This window comes from Manihot esculenta, chromosome 6 (assembly GCF_001659605.2).
Source record: "Manihot esculenta cultivar AM560-2 chromosome 6, M.esculenta_v8, whole genome shotgun sequence".
Classification (NCBI taxonomy): domain Eukaryota; kingdom Viridiplantae; phylum Streptophyta; class Magnoliopsida; order Malpighiales; family Euphorbiaceae; genus Manihot; species Manihot esculenta.
In genome coordinates, this window is record NC_035166.2 from 2,150,581 (window position 1) to 2,161,262 (window position 10,682).

The window sequence follows — 10,682 nt, forward strand, 5'->3', positions numbered from 1 at the left end:
ATTCTAAAGTGCCAGGGGCGTAGAATGGGCCTCGCTGGTCTTTCTCTTACATAGTGCCAGGGGCGTAGAATGGGCCTCGCTGGTCTTCCGTAACATATCATCATAACATAACATCAGAGGACTATGGATCACCCAACAACCATCCACATCAACATCAATTTATGCAATGCAGCATATTCGTGGATTCTAATGCAAACATCCTGAAATATTGCATGGCATAATGATGCATGGGCAATGCTTTATGATTCATTCATTTATTCATTTACTTTACTTTAAAACTTAAGGAGTTGTTCCACTCACCTGGTGACTGAAGCTTTAACAACGAACTCTGAACGACTATCTCACAACCGGGGGTCTCGGTTCCTCGGGTCCGAACCTACACAGGTGGACTCAAATGAGGCACCAAACAACAAGAACATAACTCTAAACATACTCCCAAAAACCTCCTAAAAATACCTCAAAACAACCCTAGAAAACATGCAAGAAAAGGCTGGGAAGGGCACTTTCGGCGGCACCTTCGGCGGCCGAAAGTCCCTCCAGAGCCGAAAGTCAGGCAGGTTCGGCGGCACCTTCGGCGGCCGAAACTCCCAGACAGAGACGAAACTCATGCATGTTCGGCGGCACCTTCGGCGGCCGAAAGTCTCGGACAGAGCCGAAACTCCCACTTTCGGGGGCAGGCTTCGGCAGCCTAAAGCTGCCTCCCAAGCTGGTTCGGCGGCCGAAAGTGCCTTCGGCTGCCGAACCTGGTTTCTGCCAAAGGGCAGAAACTTGGTTCTTCATGCCCATTTCAACCCCCTACACAACCAATCATGCATAACCCTATTCTACAACATGCATACTCAAGCATACAAGCTCCTAGGGGCCTCAAACTAACTTAAACCCCAACTACAACACACAAGCAAGCCACATTGTTCACAAATCACATAAAACCTAACATTTGCTTAAAAACTCATACAACCCTATACATGCCATTCTACCCCATAAAACAACTTAAAACTTACTTAAAACATACAAGAGAGGTTGGATCTAAGCTTACCTCTTGAAGATCGAGAGGAAGAACGATCCTAGCTTGGAGGTAGGGAGAAATCCACTCTTTAATTTCCAAGCTTCCAAACTTGCTCAAACTTCAAAACTCTTCAAAAACAAGATGTAACTTGTTAAAATCTGAAAGATTTGAGGGAAAACACTGAAAATGACCATAGGAGGGCTAAAGCTTACCGTCGGCCGAAATGGGAGAGAAAACCTCGCCTGTTTCGGTCACGGGGTCCTTTATAGGGCTGGTTCTGTCACCTTTCGGCGGCCTAACGTGCCCCCACATCTCATGCATGTTCGGCGGCCGAACATGAGGTTCGGCGGCCGAACCTTGACTCACTCAAACAAGGCTTTCGGAGGCCTAAAGCGCTCCCAAAACCTTACCATATTCGGCGGCCGAACTTAACTTTCGGTGGCCGAACCTGGCAAAGCCTCCTTGGTCTTTTTCATTCAAAACTAAATTTTCATTTTACTTTAGAAACATAAAATACCTTAAAAACATTTCATAAAACATGGTTTTACCCTTCTAGAGGTTTCCGACATTCGAGATTCCACCGGACGGTAGGAATTCCGATACCGGAGTCTAGCCGGGTATTACAGGCTGCCTCCCCAGCCATGTTCGGCGGCCGAAAGTCCTTCGGCTGCCGAACCTGGTTTCTGCCAAAGGGCAGAAAATTGGCTCCCTTTGCATATTTCGCCTCCAAACCTTTCCAAACATGCATCAAACCTATTCTACAACACACATACACAAGCATACATGTTCCTAGGGGTCACAAACCATCATAAACCCCATCTACAACACATCAAGCATCCACATTGCTCAAGAACATACATTTATACCCATAAACAAAACCATAACCTAAACATGCATTCTACCCCATAGATCTACTTAAAACATGCAATGAGCTTAAGATCGGCTCTTACCTCTTGAAGATCGAGAGAGAGACGACCTAAACTCGAAGTTGGGAGAGCTTGAGTTCTTGAACCTCCAAACTCCAAAACTTTGCTCAAAAGCTCAAATCTTCAAAACAAGGTTAAAACAAATGAAAATCTTGAAAGATCTAGAGGAAAGACGCCAAAGATGGGTGAGGGGCGGCGGAGACTCACCTTGGTCGAAGATGGGGAAAAAGCTCGCCCGTTTTCGGCTAAGGGACCCTTTTATAGTGGCTGGCCAGACCACGTTCGGGGGCCGAATGTGCCTCCGCATGCATGCCATGTTCGGCGGCCGAACCTGGACTTCCCTCACTTATGCTTTCAGGGGCCTAAAGCACACCCGCAACGCATGCATGTTCGGCGGCCGAACCTGAGTTTTCCTCCAAAGCTATTTTCATGCAAAAACTCATTTTATTTCATGCTTAAAACATAAAACACATTAAAACATTTTATAAAAACATGGTTTTACCCTACTAGAGGCTTCCGACATCCGAGATTCCACCGGACGATAGGAATTCCGATACCGGAGTCTAGCCGGGTATTACATTAGATATCTGATCATTCTTTAATTTTGACAACTTTTAGAATTTAATCCAGTTACCAGTATTAAAAACGCAAAAAGCGAGAATTGGGGAAGTAGAACCTGAGACCTCTTATTTACTCAAGTGCACTTACCACCAGGTTAAATCTGTGAGTGCAATTTGAAAATGACTTTATTTTCTTGTATCTTTGATTGCATCCATGACTCTCTTAATTTCAAAATTCAGCATTCATATACGATTTTTCTCCTTTTTATTTTCGGATCCTTACTTATCCTATCAAAATATTAAAATTTAAATAAATCAGCATATTTAAGTAGAATTAAATTCAAAATCTAAGTGTTTTAAAATGTTAAAACTATACAAATATACAGATTATTTAACATTAAGCAAAACTAAATTTACATATTTTTCAAGTCTTTATTTGTAATAAATCTCATTTTTTATTTAAACCTTTATTTGTTTTCTAAAAAATATTTTTTTAAAAATAATTTTTACATTTTTTAAGTAATTGGGCACTCAAGAAAACTAGTTAGTAAAAAAAATTTTAATAAAAAAAATTAAATTATTTTAAATAAGAATAATCTCTTTTTCTATTTTTCGAAAGAGAATATCATTTTCTAGATTTAGAGAATTTTATTTTATTTTTGAATCAAATTTAGAGAATTTTATTAGCACCTCTATTTTTAAATTTAGTAATATAGTTTATTTATTAAAATAAAATAATAAAAAATAAGTTATTTTATTAAAAAATATTTTATATAAAACCATACATTATAGGCAAAATATTTATTTTAGCATTTAAAGTTTGTGTTAATAGTTACATAACCTTTTTCCTAGTTTAAATAAAGTTTTCAAAATAATTTTTTTATTCAATAAAATTAATTATATGAAAAGATTTACTATTTAATTTCTATGATTTAATAAAATTAATTTTTTAATTTTTTTATTTTAAAAAATATACAAGATGGTTTTTATCTTTTTAAATTCTAACCATTTAATTATTTTGTTAAAGTGGTTAGTATATGTAAATAATGCTATAAGAAAAATAAAAAATAAAAATAAAATTTACTGATATCGATTATTTATAATTATATTTAATGATTGAAAATAAAAAATTTATCAAAATTTCGATTTAATAGTTCAAAACTAGAAAATGAAAATAAAAAATGAATTGGTTTGAATTATTTTAATTAATAATCTTTTTAAAATATAGAGAAATTTATTATTTAATTTTTGAATATTATTATTATTATTAATAATAAGTTAATTTTATATTTCTAAAAATTAATTAAAATATTTTTATTTTTTTTATTAATAAAATAGTCATCCATTTAATTTTATTTATTTATGCTATTGAAAATATATTAAAAAATTATTCTTTTTATTTTTTAAAAGTTAAATTTTAACAAATTAAGTTATTGAATTATTGAAAAAATTAGATTTTTTTATTGAATTATCGAGTAAATTAAATATTGAGAAAATTGAATTTTAAAAATTAGATTATTAAAGAGGATGAAGAAAAAGAAAATTAAGTGTTGAGGAAATTGGGTTATTGAAAAAAGAAGGAATATTGAAGGCAAAATTAGATTTAAATTTTTTTTTATTTTTTATTTATTTTTAATAAAAAAAATAAATAAATGGTAGAAAGATTTTTTTATAAATGAAGATAAAAAATAAAATTTTTTAATAAATTTTTAAAAATATAAAAATTAATTTATTAATAATAATAATATTAAAAATAAAAAAAATATTTTATTAATTTGATAAAAAAAATATTTTAATAAATTTTTAAAAATTTAAAAATTAAGTAATGATAATACTTAAATATTAAATTTTAAATTTTTTAAAAATATATAAGATATTTAGATTTAATTTCCCCAAACTATTTTAAGCTACGGAGAGAATACTTATTTACACTTTGAAGAACCGCATTTAAGACTCAAAAGAGGAGTGGAGTATTGGTGGTAGTGTTAGAAATTCCTAACAACCTCCATTAATATTTCCTTGCTATTGACCAAGGCAACGCATTCACCTAAATCAAGAACTGGACCTTCTTCTGGTTATTCTCTCACTGATTGAATCTTCAAGCGGATGCTGTGAACAATTTTAAGTGACCCATTTCACAGGAGCTGAAAGGTTTTAATTTTTCTTTTCTGGGTAGCCCAACGGATTGGTGGGAAGTTTTTAACTTTAATTTTCTGGGTAGCCAAACGGACAGTTAGGGTTCCTTTCCCCTTTTTTGCTAGTGTGGATTTTGAAGTTTTCGGTTTGCTGCTCTTTTGGGTAACCTTCTTTTCCTTCTAAATTATTTTCTTGCTTCAGAGTAACCAGTTTCTGATTTTTCTTTTCTTTTAATTTATTGTAGGGTTTGGAAAGTAGTTGTGATGGAATTAAAACTGACCCTCCTGCAATTTTATGTGCTTTTGACTGCTCATGTTGTGCTCCAGTTTGTGGTTTCTGAAACAGTAAGCATGCTAAATGCAACTTCTTTAGTATTTTGTAAGAATTTTATGAGTGCTGTGTTGTTGAATTTGTCTTATAATTCCTGATTTTTGTTTTCTTTTTAGATATCTAATAAAACAGTTCATGCTTCAGTGGTAGCTTCCAAGAATGAAAGCAGTAGAGGTTTGAGTAGCATTTCTTTTCTTGTTTAGAGATAGATAGAGCAGTTTGTTACTCTTGAAAAATGAAGTATGGTTTTGCTTCTCTTCTCCTTTCTTTTTTTCTTATAAAGAAAAAAATTCTGCTGCAGAAAAGAGTTTGTAGTTAGTCAATGTATCCTTAGGAAAAAAAAAGGAATATTGATGGAAAGCTGATCTGGGTAAAAGATGAGATAAGCTCTTGTTTCTTCTTTGTGAATACTAAATTGAACCTTAGTTTTTGTTCTCTACCGACTAATGAAGATGCTTGATGAGCTGAAGCATTCTTTACAATCCACCATTGATAATCACATCCAAGTTAATTGCAAGATGATGGAAGCACGGTTTCAGATTCATATGGAAGGGAAAAGTGTAATGTTTATGTTAGTGGAAATTTAATCGCAGAAAAAAGTGAAATAATTCAAGGAACATAGGAAAATGGTACTGAATATGAACAATCCATGTTTCCACTGTGTTCTCACTATTGAATTTTTTTCATTCTTCTTGTGTTTTGATTGTGAAATTCATAGGGAAGCTTCAACACACACAATCATAAGCTGAAGATATCCCTTTTTTTTTCTGAAAAAAAGAAAAATTCCATCTTTTTGATAGTATGTCTTGCCATGTGCGGGTTATGGCTAAAAGTTCCTCAAATTTTCAAGAAAATAAAGTTATTTTTATATTACTTAAAACATTTGATCACTAATGTGTGTGGTGAGTGTATTAGCGTTGCCGCATAGTGCTAATGGTGCTGATGCACTTACAGCTTACAATAGCAATGCATTAACCAGTAATTATAGTTAGAACTTAGAAGCAAGACTGGAAAATGCATCCAAGAAATAATTTGACACAGAATCTTTTGCAGAAGAAAATAAAAAGGCATGTTGAATTAAATTGTGTCAATTTCTTTTTTAACATGTGTTTCATGTCTCTTGTGTTAGATTTCTTGTACAAATTTTTAGGATGGGTTTCTCATAGCCTGTGCAGAGTATGTGGGTAATTACTATATTGAAGGTTAATTTTTGTGGGTGACAGCATGGTGTCATTCTGGCTGGGACATCAGTCCAAACAAGAATAAGTGCCTGAAATATTTAGAAAGTTCCCTACCATGGGTCGAGTCAGAGACCCTCTGCAAAAGCTATGGTGGACATTTGGCAGCATTGACATCTTCTCAAGAACTAACTTTTGCTAAACAGCTGTGTGGCCAAATTACTAATGGCTGCTGGGTTGGAGGAAGAGCCGTTAACTCCACTGTTGGTTTTGATTGGAAGTGGTCTGATAATTCATCATACTGGAATAAGTCAATATTTTCCGGGGCATCTTCTGTTTCAAACTGCACCAGTTTATCATGCCGCAATAATACAGGGGCTGGTTTTTGTACCTTGGTGAATAATAGAACCACATGTCTCGTGGAAGAGAGATGCAACATGTCTCATGCTTTTATTTGCATGCTTGATGTTGGTATGCCTCAAAATATGTTACGGATAAATTGCTATTCCTCCCTTTTCTGGTTATATATATATATATATTGTGTTTTTGAGTGTTTAGAAGTGTACAATGTTTTTCTGTCAGTTGTGTGAAAAGAAGTGCATGACCTGATTTTCTTTTTGTTTTTTCCTTTTTACTCTCTTGGTTACCAGAAAACAAATGCTACCACATGCGCTGTCACAGGGAATATCTCATTATCCTTGCAGTTGTTAGTGGGTTGATTCTCTGTATGATGTTAGCAGTGGTCATTTGGCTTCTTGCTTGCAGACGTAGTAGGAAGCGAAGGAAGTCCCGCAAATTATATAATCCAGCAGCTTCTGCATTGGTTCCACTGTCATGGAAAGTCTTCACTTCTGAGGAACTGAGGTCAATTACAAAATATTTTAGTGAAGGAAATCGACTTCTTGGTGATGCAAAAGCAGGTGGCACATATAGCGGCCTTCTCCCTGATGGATCAAGGGTTGCAGTTAAGAGATTAAAGAGATCTGGTTTCCAAAGGAAGAAGGATTTCTATTCTGAGATCGGAAGGGTTGCGAGGCTTCATCATCCAAATTTGGTGGCTATTAAAGGATGTTGCTATGATCATGGTGACCGCTATATCATTTATGAGTTTATAGTTAATGGACCCTTAGATAGATGGCTTCACCACATACCAAGGGGAGGGAGGAGCTTGGATTGGGCTATGAGAATGAAAATAGCTACCACCCTCGCTCAAGGAATTGCGTAAGTAATCCATGGACTGTGATTACATGTTTGCTAACTGCATATCGTTACTACCATCATAAGTATGAGCAGTATTATTATAAATCTTTGTTTTTGGAGACATCATAAAACATAAATGCTGGCTAATTATGCATCTGAAAATTGGTGCTTTTCCTTGCCTTGGTTTTAGTTTCTTCCTAGACTTAGCATCATCTTTGATTGTCTTGACTTGTTATCATTTGCTTGGTTTCTCCTCTGGAATAGGTTCTTGCATGACAAGGTTAAGCCGCATGTTGTGCATCGGGATATTCGTGCCAGTAACGTACTCCTTGATGAAGAGTTTGGAGCACACTTGATGGGAGTCGGTCTCTCGAAGTTTGTTCCATGGGAAGTAAGGCATGAGAGGACGGTGATGGCAGGGGGTACATATGGGTACCTTGCACCAGAATTTGTTTATAGAAATGAGCTTACAACGAAAAGTGACGTTTACAGCTTCGGAGTTCTGCTGTTAGAAATAGTCACTGGTCGTAGGCCTGCACAAGCAGTCGATTCGGTGGGTTGGCAAAGTATATTTGAATGGGCTACACCTTTGGTTCAGGCAAACCGATATCCTGAGCTCTTGGATCCTTTCATATCTTCATCTTCTTCAGAAATTCCACATGCTTGTGTGATTCAGAAGGTGGTGGACCTTGTATATGCTTGCACACAACATGTGCCGTCGATGCGTCCGCGAATGTCCCATGTTGTCCATCAGCTACAGCAACTGTCGCAGGCAGCCATTTTAAGATGAGGGCAAACCATCCAGCTGATGCCCTGGAGATTTTCTGACCAACTACAAGATAACTGCAACGGCATTCTTTATCCGGACCGTTGAGGGCTTCACGAAATTGCAGAATAGTGAGAGGCAAGAGTTGGACTAACATAGATTGTAGTTTCTTAAATGTTGTTGTAGATTGTCCATTTCCTTGTAAATTAAGAATGCACGCCCCCTCTTTACTAGGACAACCATTTGGTCGATTCGACCCTAATTAAAATTTGAGTATTTATAAAAATCAAATCGAATTGATTTTGATTAAAAATTAAATTGAATTGAGTATTCAATTCGATTTGAGTTTTTAATAAATTTTTTATTTTTTATATTTTATTTTTAATATTTTAAAATCTAATTAAAATATTTTAATTTAGAATATTTTAATTTTAATATCATTTAATTTTTATATATTATTAAAAATTTGGTTTGATTTAATTTTTTAATTAAAATTGAGTTAAATTAAAATTTTTAAAATTAAAAATTAAATTAAAATTTTAAATTAATTCAATTTTATTGATTTTTTAATTTGAACTTAATACGGGTTTACCATTACTTGTGGGTATTCACCTTTACTTGCCGAAGCTAATACTTGTGGGTTAACCGGCTAACTGATCAAAACAAAAATATTTAAAAATAAAAATAAATAAAAAATAGAGTAAATATTATAGGAATTTATTATTTAATATTTAGGGATTAATATTATTTAATAAATCAATTTTTATATTTTTAAAAGTTTATTAAAATATTTTTATTTTTTTATCAACTAAATATTTATTTTATATAATTTTATTTATTTTTATCGTTTAAAAATATATCTAAAAATTAAATTACTTTTCACTTTTTTTAAATTTTTTTAGTTTTTTATAAAAAATTAAATTATTAAAAAAATAATAAAAAAAGAAAATTGAATTTTAAAAATTAGATTATTGAAGAAAAAAAGTAAAAAAAATTAAATTTTAAAAATTAAGTTATGGAAAAAAAAAGATGAAAAAAAAAGATTGAGTTTTAAAAATTGAATTATTGAGAAAGAAGAAAAAAAAAGAAATTGAATTATTGAGTAAAAAGAAGAGAGGTTATTAAAAATAAAATAAAAATAAAAATTTATTTTTATTATTCTTCATTTATTTAAAAAAATAAAAAATTATTTTATTAATAAAAAATTATTTTATTAATAAAAATAAAATATTTTAATAAAATTTCAAAAATAAAAATTAATTTATTAATAATAATAATATTTAAAAATTAAAGAGTAAATCTTCCAGCATCTTAGAGAGTGAGAGTAAAAATAGCTATACCATCGATGGCTTACCTATAAATCTTATAAAGAAAAAATATATTTAAAAATAGAGTTAAACTGAACAATTTGGATAAGGAAGATAAATTCAAAAGTGAAAATAGATTTTAATGTAAAAATATTTTTATTAGAGTTTAAGAAATTTACTTTTACAGCAGGCAAGAGAGTGATCGATTTGTTATAATTTGAATTGATATTGTGCTGTTATAGCTTGAATTGACGCTGTGCGGTTAATGGGAAGGATAAATGAAATGCGAACGATAAGGGTTAAGGAAGAATAACTCTTCCTTTTCTTTCTTTCCTTTTTCTACACGAATTAAGAAAAATATATTTAAGTGATGGAGAAGAGTCAGCCGGAGCTAAGACGCTGAACTAAAGTAAATACATATACAAACTTAATGTTTTTTTTTTTTTTTTTTTTTTTTTTTTTTTTTTTTTTTTTTTCTTCTATAGAGTAGGGGTGATTAGTATTTGATCTAGATTAAAAAAATTGATTGAATTGAATTAATTTAAAAATTTAGTTCGATTTTCTATTCATCTCGATTCGATTTGCTTTTTAATTTTAAAAATTTTACTTATTTCAATTCAATTTAATTTTAATAAAAAAAAATTAAAAAATTTAAACTGATTAGTGATGATAATATATTATTTTTAATAATATAAATAGATTATATAATATTAAAATTAAAATATTTTAATTAAATTTTAAAATATTAAAAATAAAGTATAAAAATAAAAAATTTATTAAATATTTAAATTAATCAAATCAAATTGAATCAAACCGATTTGATTTAATTTCTGATTAAAATTAATTTATTTTTTATAAATACTAAAATTTTAATTTTAAATTTATTCAGTTTGATTCGATTTTAAATCGAATGTCGCATTCTTACATAGATATCGTATTATATTAATATTATCTATTTTTTATTATTTTTATATAATATAATATTATTATCATATACATTATTTTAATAACCAATCAATTATATTATTTCATTACCAAAATACGGAATTATTATAATGTAGTTTTGTTGAAGGGTATATTTTAACCAAGTTATTAAGGGCTGGGTTATATTTTAGGGCTGGGTTATATTTTAAAATAATGAAAAGAAAATTGAAATTAACCAAAAGAAAAAAAGAAAAAGAAAATAAAATGTCAGAAGTGGGATTTGAACCCACGCCCTCTCACGAGGACCAGAACTTGAGTCTGGCGCCTTAGACCACTCGGCCATCCTGAC

The 10,682-nt window shown here is 31.6% G+C and overlaps 1 protein-coding gene and 1 non-coding gene across 2 annotated transcripts; one reads left to right on the plus strand and one right to left on the minus strand.

Moving 5' to 3' along the window:
• Positions 1 to 4,428: 4,428 nt before the first annotated feature.
• LOC110617631 (C-type lectin receptor-like tyrosine-protein kinase At1g52310) lies at positions 4,429 to 8,388 on the plus strand. The gene is made up of 6 exons (XM_021760553.2): positions 4,429 to 4,790; positions 4,873 to 4,972; positions 5,075 to 5,132; positions 6,182 to 6,607; positions 6,787 to 7,357; positions 7,601 to 8,388. The coding sequence occupies exons 2-6, from the start codon at positions 4,892 to 4,894 to the stop codon at positions 8,124 to 8,126; spliced, it is 1,662 nt and encodes a 553-aa protein (XP_021616245.1). The 5' UTR covers positions 4,429 to 4,790; positions 4,873 to 4,891; the 3' UTR covers positions 8,127 to 8,388.
• A 2,210-nt stretch (positions 8,389 to 10,598) lies between these two features.
• On the minus strand, positions 10,599 to 10,682 carry TRNAL-CAA. Its single transcript has one exon. It is a non-coding gene; the product is annotated as a tRNA-Leu (tRNA).

Excerpts from the sequence above, each read along its gene's own strand:
- LOC110617631 (XM_021760553.2), top strand. The coding sequence starts at position 4,892 with ATGGAATTAAAACTGACCCTCCTGCAATTTTATGTGCTTTTGACTGCT. Across the intron at positions 6,608-6,786 it reads TATTTGCATGCTTGATGTTG|AAAACAAATGCTACCACATG; the intron begins GTATGCCTCAAA and ends CTTGGTTACCAG. Across the intron at positions 7,358-7,600 it reads ACCCTCGCTCAAGGAATTGC|GTTCTTGCATGACAAGGTTA; the intron begins GTAAGTAATCCA and ends CCTCTGGAATAG.